The 7,547-nt window shown below is 37.3% G+C and overlaps 1 protein-coding gene across 1 annotated transcript; it reads left to right on the forward strand.

The window, feature by feature from the left end:
* Window positions 1-1,183: 1,183 nt before the first annotated feature.
* Window positions 1,184-7,412, forward strand: zgc:64051 (leukocyte surface antigen CD53). Its single transcript, XM_051422386.1, has 8 exons — window positions 1,184-1,346; window positions 2,004-2,088; window positions 2,894-3,082; window positions 4,643-4,717; window positions 4,816-4,926; window positions 5,061-5,165; window positions 5,462-5,545; window positions 6,896-7,412. The coding sequence occupies exons 2-8, from the start codon at window positions 2,026-2,028 to the stop codon at window positions 6,965-6,967; spliced, it is 699 nt and encodes a 232-aa protein (XP_051278346.1). The 5' UTR covers window positions 1,184-1,346; window positions 2,004-2,025; the 3' UTR covers window positions 6,968-7,412.
* The last annotated feature ends 135 nt before the right edge of the window (window positions 7,413-7,547 follow it).

The raw sequence follows: 7,547 nt of genomic DNA on the forward strand, positions 1-7,547 counted from the left end.
CTATTTCCTATTTATAGTCTTATTTGTTTTATACCAGACCCAGTGGTTTGCATTTGTATCACCCCATGATTCTAATGAAACTCAGGGTATGTTTCAGGTCCTGATATGCACATCTCCTGTGAGTTTTGTTGGCCGAATGGTTGGTGAGTGTTGGCTGTCTATTTATGTTCTGAGCTACACCCCTTCTGAACTATACTGTGAATACTGTGAAATGACAATATAGACTGATTTAATTTATTTAACGGTTCATTGTTCAATATCTTGAAAACCAAAATAAGATATCAACCTTACCATTAAAAGCCTTATGCAAGTTTTGATGAGTATTGTCCAATAATGTTCCACTACATTTGGTAGCAATCGTGTTTTTCAAAAATTCTAAATGGTGGAAAATCTTGTCAGGTGCACTTTAATGATCCAGAGGGGTTTTTTTGTAGAGCACACTGAGAGGGACTTGTGTGTCCAGTTTCAAGTCAATCACACTTACAGTGCTAGGGGGAAATGGGATTTTGGGGCCTTAATTACAGTACCACCATTAGACACCATTGAGTCTAACAGTCAGAATGCGTGTATATATATATATATATATATATATATATATAAAGTCATGTTCAGTTCATATGCTCTATAATTATATAGCATGTTTTCAACCGCATTCTGACTGTTAGAGTCAATGGTCTAGAGGGATTTATTTCTGATTGTACAACTGGTTTAAAAATAAGTGTGTCACACAGTTGCATCGTTTCTTTGCTGCTGTTATTTTGGTTTGTTCCCCGCTGCACTTTCTCAGTCATAGATTTTCCGTGTTGCTAATGTTGAGAATAATATGAAAATCCATTTCTACCAATGTGATTAAAAAGAAAAGTCGAGTGAGAAAGCATGTGGGGCACATGCTCCTCACCCACATTTATCCTGCCGGTCTAGGGGATTTAACCGACAACCTTCTGGTCACATGCTCGCTTCTCACCACCGCCCACAATGATCCCTTATTTAGACTTGGTATCTGAAAATCATGAGAAACTTTCTCAAAATAATGACATGGTATTATTATTTTTAGATACTATGACGTTATTTTGAGATAACTCATCATTATTTTCAGATACTAAGTCATTTGAGATACATACTTGAAAATACTAGGACATTACTTTGAAAATGTTTTTTTCTTCTTTTTCATCACATTAGCGGAAATAGGCTTCCATATATGAGAAAGAGGAAGTGAGAAGGAGGTGCTGAAAGCCCCATGAAACACTGCACGGCCCATCGCCCGTTGAGAAGAGGAAGTGTTAGCTACAGGAAAGTTCACTAAACACAAGTGCGAAAACAAAAAGGCGGATTATTCTCCCAATCAGGTTAGACCTAAACTTTATTTTCCATCTTTATTCGTTTCTTCTGTGTGTCTGAATAAGATTGTAAAGATTATGTTTAATTTAAACTATTCTTTTTCGCTTATAATATAGAAATGTGTTGACGTTACATGTCCTGATAATACTTGAAAAACAAGACCCAATGAAGAAGAAATAGGCCAAAAATGACTTTAGAATTAATCACATGATCTGTCATATTATAGTACATTAACTATGTACAAATACATACTTTATTGAAAAACTAAGTATGGCAGCTATAGTTTAGTAATTTATAATGTATAATAAAACCTAAAAATAGATCAAATATTAGCAAACTACTTTATAGTTGTGTCTGTATTAAACCTACAGCAACTAATTGGTTATTAGTAGATCGACAATTTGATGCTTTTGATTAAAATAACATTTTAAACATATATTCTCTGCCATGTAATATTTTGGGGAACTTGTGGACTTTCCAAACTAAACCAAACCCCGGTGATGTCATCAGCAACACCAACTATGATGTATTTATGTCATAAAAAAAAATCAAATACATGCACACCTAAATAGTATGCTGCTGTGTGCAGATCAAATTTATTTTGGCTTCCTCTTTTCATATTCGAGAAAACATTTGATGTTCTGTTTTTTTTTTTCTTGTTGCAGGTCTGATTAGAGGTGTTACAGAATGGCTCAAGGCTGCCTCAAGTGTTTAAAGGTCACCATGTGTGTTGCCAACTTCCTTTGTTTTGTACGTATGTCCAGCTTCACATTCCGTGCTCATTATGGTATATGTTGCTATTTACTGCTATCTACAATTGTAGTGTATGATTTGATACAAATTATAATATGATAAGTACGCAAGTATATGGAACACCTGAATACCACCTGCTTTTGTTGAGAGTGTGTAAAAACTAGTTAGCAAGCTGTCAGAAAAGCCTAAATTAGAGCCCCTAGAAGGAACTATCTGGAAGTGTTGGTTCTGGCACAAAAGCGGTAGTGTCATTGATTTCTAGGGGAATCCGACCAAATCCAACCCAGTGGCAGGCATTAAGAATAAATATATAGAAATAGGCAATATTCTTGCTGATGGTCTTGTTTATGTAGGTCATACAGAAGCATCCGTACTAAAAAGCTGCAGTAGGTAACTTTTATATATTTTTTTAACTTTCACTATATCCTGACAGTATTTCAAAAGCCAAAAGTTACCTACTGCATCTTTAAATTTTAATTAGACTGTTTCATTAAACTTTTATGATTTAATACTGATGCCTCTATAAACAAACATGACCATCAGTGAGAAGGTTGTAGTTATTATAAATGCCTGCCACCGGGTTGGAATTGGAATGAAAAGAAGCAGTGAAAACAGTACTGCTTTGGTCTACAGGGGCTGCTTTAAATGAAACCATTATGTATTTGTATTTTATAAACTTAGCTTAAGCCATTAAATAAATGTAATGGAGTGAAATGGTACATTAACCTTAAGGCACTAGGCTCTGGTGGTGTTTCTGTGATGGTGTGTAGCAGGAGCTGACCGCACTGTTTTCTCCTGTCAGATGTGCGGTGTGGCTGTGCTGAGCTTCGGCGTGTACATGATGGTGAACTTTAAGTTTGCCGCACTCACCCCGACCTTGGCCAGCTTCAACTTGGCCAACATGCTGCTGATCAGCGGCATTGTCATCACCTGCGTGTCCTTCCTGGGCTTCCTGGGTGCTCTGAAAGAGAACCGCTGCCTCCTCCTGACGGTACGACACACACAAACACCCCCTGGTGCTCCAACTCTTTATGGTGATGTTCTAGTCCACCTGCTAACTTTTCATTGTCAGCTATTCAAGACTTTCATTAGCTAACTTTGACATTGTTTGTAGTGCATAATCGCCTCACAGATGATAAACAAGTCTACCTAGTTACCTACTTTATAGGGACTATTTTTCTGTTGAAAGTAGCTTCATTTCCAACTGTCGAGTGTTCTGTTGAATATCTATATATATAGATATATATATTATAATAAAATAATTAAGTCATTAAAAGATCATTTAGATTTAATATACTTTGGTCTTATTTTCACAGCTTTTTACCAACTTTTCTATCAGTTAGGATCACATTGTATCCTTATGGCTTTGGCAGGGTCTGCCAAATGCTAATACATTTTGGGTGTGGCTGAAACTATTTTATTTTTTTCTTTATTATTCTTGTTGATGGCAATTTTCTATTTGATTATTCTCCTGCTGATTTAGCCTTGATTTGTGCACTAATGGTAGTTTTGAAAGGTGTAATATAAGTAAAGTTATTATTGTCATTAAAATGAATTGGGGTCACAGGCCAGGTGGCCAGTAGATAATATGGAAACAGTGTAGGGCCAGGATTACATCACTGTGTTTGCTGTGTATACCAATCAAGTGAGGAGTCAGGTCATTTTACCATAAGACTCAATACTATCAGACCTCTTATTTTGCAACCCACAGAGCTGCCCCTGCTGGCCATTAGAAAGAATGCAGGTTTAAGACACTTCAGTGTTTCACTTCACAGACCTGGAGGCTCGGTCCACTAATTATACACTGTCAGTAGTTCACTGCCTACTAGCATTAGCATGCTAACATGCTAAACTAAGATAGCGTGCATGTTAATCATAACGTGATAAACATTAGCATGTTAACATGATGTTAGCATAAAAAGCTGAAAGGGGGCAAAGGAACAGTGTGTGCACAACAACAATAGGAGCTGTAGATTAAAGTTGAAACAGGAAGTTGGTCTGCAAACTGAGATGCATGTTGTTGTAGCTCTCCGGCATTATCGTCCAGTTCTGATTTATTGTTCAGATCTGATTTTGTTTTGTTTGGCTATTTATTATTATTAGACTGTATAATTATTTGTTAAATGTGACCCATATCAGATTCCAGTGGGAACAGGTTGCACCCACCTGACAAATGTAAATCTAGAGTGAGATAAAAGTCGCATTTCCAAAATTACGACCTGTATCTGATTTGGACCACATGTGAAAGTGGCCCGAATCAGAATCCAGTAGATCAGATTCCATGTGATTGGTGCTGTTCACACTGAAAAAAACTGATCTGAATCGAATATGAGCAAAATAAAATCTGATTTGGGAAACATTCACTGGCCTGCAGTGAATGTAGCCTCAGTCAGTACAATGATTACTGAGAAGAAAGAAAACAAGACCCAAGTTCCAATAATCTGGAATTTTCCTTGCATTTCTGTAAATATGATGTGGTGCTGTCATGTATTTACATGCATTTCAAAGAGCAAAAATAAAATAGAGGTTGTGAAACATACTCTGTCAACAGTTCTTCCTGCTGCTGTTCTTCCTCATGCTGGTGGAACTGACTGTGGCGTGCTTGCTGCTTGTGTATGAAAGAGAGGTAGGGTCTCATCCATCAGTCCGACTCACAGTGTGTTGTGTGAATATAAGGAACACTACTCACTATGTGTAATCTGCAAATTCCCCCTCACCATTTAGATTGCTAAATTGGTAGCAGATGATCTCAACGAGGGTTTGAAAAAGGCAAAATCGACACATTCAAATTCAACGGATGGGATTAAGAGTGACTGGGATCTGGTTCAGGAGCAGGTAAGTGTATCACAGCTCATGTGATACAGTGACACAAAGGATAATGGGTGTGGGTGGTGTGCTGAAATACTGAGAGCTATGCGATCTCAGTCTGTTATGAAACATTTTCTTTTCTCTGAATGATTTTGTTTCAGCTTAAATGCTGTGGAGTCAATAATGTGACAGACTGGGGAGACAACAACGTGCCTTCATCTTGCTGCGAGAAATGTGACATCACCCCGCAGAAGTACTGGGAAAAGGTAGAGTGGTGTAACTGCTGCGACCAGCTTGGATTAAGGCTTGTTTTGACATACTGTAGAGGTCAGGGTATCGTTGCATTTGACTGTTCAGATTCCTCTGGCTCCTCCCAGCGCTCCACCGGTTAGCTAGCTGATACCTGAGTCTAATTCCTGATAAAACCTGATTGTTTCACAGATGAACTGCTTCATGTACTACTGTCAGGATATAGTTAAAGTTTCATAAAATATGACAAAAATGTATTTTTAGAAACGTTACCTACTGCTGCTACTCTCACCTTTCTGCTCTTTGTTTGCAGGGCTGTTTGTTAACGTTGAAGAACTTGTTTGAGGAGAATTTCTTAACAACTGGGATTTCTGTCATTGTCCTCTGCATTGTTGAGGTAAACCAATTCAATTCAATTCAGTTTTATTTGTATAGCGCCAATTCATAACAGAAGTTATCTCAGGACACTTTTCAAATAGAGCAGGTCTAGACCGAACTCTTTATAACATTAATTACAGAGACCCAACAGTACCACCATGAGCAAGCACTTGGCGACAAGGGCAAGGAAAAACTGCCTGTTAAAAGGCAGAAACCTAGGACAGATCCTCCGGCTCTAGGTGGGTGGTCGTCTGTCTCGACCAGTTGGGGTGAGAGAGAGAGAGAGAGAGAGAGAGAGAGAGAGAGAGAGAGACAGACAGACAGACAGACAGACAGACAGACAGACAGACAGACAGACAGGTGCACAGCAACAACAGTAACCAATTATATCTAACATGTTAAATATAAAATGTCAGCACCAAACTGCACGAAAAACACTTACAATTTGTTAACGACTCCATAGAAAATCTAGGCACATGAATTGTGCTGTGGGGCTATGGCAGATGCTGATGAACATTCTATTAAAAAAGTAATGATTCACTTATTGTGTGTGTCAGTCTATAAAAAAGGCAGGTGGCAGCTGCCACCCCAGTTTAATAAATAAATGTTCAAAAATAACACATTAAAAACATGACTTAACACACATTAATTATCTGTTATGTCCACATGTAAGACTGCAAGTGATAACTTAGAGTGACCTTAAGTTAATGAAAAAAGACGCGTTTGTAAAAATGTCTGAAGATTTGGAAATAAAACAATGTATTGATTTCTAATGCCACCCTTAGATATTTCTATTCAATGCTTTACTTATGTGCCACAATAATGTTTTTGAGTATAAATATCTTCTTTTAGGAGCGTTTCCAAGCAAATCTTGATATACGTTATTGTAATTAAATTCCCATATTCCCATGTTTGCCACCCCTTAAAGTCTCCATACCAGCTTCTGGACATGTCATGGACATTCTCTAGATCGGCCCTTACTTACAGGTTAGGGTTGGCCATAAACACGACTTCAGATGAACTCCTTAGCAGCTACATATGGTGGCAATAGTGCTTTCATTAATTCACAACTCCCTATATAGTAGAATCAACAGTTCCCTTTATAGTAAACACATTTCTGGATACTAGTGTCCAGTGACGGATTTTTGCATTCATAAAGTGTGACAAATTGCATTGTGGGATTGTTATAAGGTTAAATAGTAAATCTGCTCAATTGCAAAAATGTGTTTGCTTCCAAAAATAATAAGAAATATGTTGTTGTTTTTTACATATGGTAACAGCTCTCTGTGTTCTATTCTGTGACAAACATCAGGCAACAACTTAATCTGTCATGTTTTACAATTTCTTTTAAAATCTTGTTTGTTGACAGGTCTTGGGAATGTGTTTTGCCATGACGCTCTTCTGCCACATCAGTAGATCTGGACTGGGCTACAAGTTATAGACAATATTCTCTCACAATATATCTTGTCTATGTAGTTTTAGTTAATGCTGTTGTACAGTTCTGTCCTTGTGGATGGCTAGAGAAGGCATGGTATGTTTCTGAAAACGCTTAAGATCAGAAAAAGATGATTTTGTGAATTTATTAGCTTTCATTTTACCGTAATAACAAAACATTTTTGAGGCTGACTCAGAACAATCTTTGTCATTCATTGAAGGCAAAAATGTTTCCAAGATGACAATTCTAAATTGCCATTTCAGTCTGAGCTGTGTGAAATGAAAGCTGTTCTATATGACTTGCTTGCTGTTTAATTTCTAATTTCTTTAAGTGAACAATTCCTGTAAAATATCACATCCACTGTAATTTTTCAAACTAAAAAACTTTTAGAAATCTTATAGTAAACCAATAAAGTATTGTTCGCAGTATTAAGACTGCACCATAGCCTCCATTTTGACTGCCTTCATGTTTTCAGATGATTTCCTGCATCGAGGCTCGCAGCTATAAAAGTAACCACTTCCTCTTTTGACCCTGTTTAACCATAAGTTGGTTCCTCTTAAAGGAACAAAAAACAACAACTGCCTGA

This window comes from Dicentrarchus labrax, unplaced genomic scaffold (genome assembly GCF_905237075.1).
Source record: "Dicentrarchus labrax unplaced genomic scaffold, dlabrax2021, whole genome shotgun sequence".
NCBI lineage: Eukaryota > Metazoa > Chordata > Actinopteri > Moronidae > Dicentrarchus > Dicentrarchus labrax.

Excerpts from the sequence above, each read along its gene's own strand:
- zgc:64051 (XM_051422386.1), top strand. The coding sequence starts at position 2,026 with ATGGCTCAAGGCTGCCTCAAGTGTTTAAAGGTCACCATGTGTGTTGCC. Across the intron at positions 4,718-4,815 it reads TGCTTGTGTATGAAAGAGAG|ATTGCTAAATTGGTAGCAGA; the intron begins GTAGGGTCTCAT and ends CTCACCATTTAG. Across the intron at positions 4,927-5,060 it reads GGGATCTGGTTCAGGAGCAG|CTTAAATGCTGTGGAGTCAA; the intron begins GTAAGTGTATCA and ends ATTTTGTTTCAG.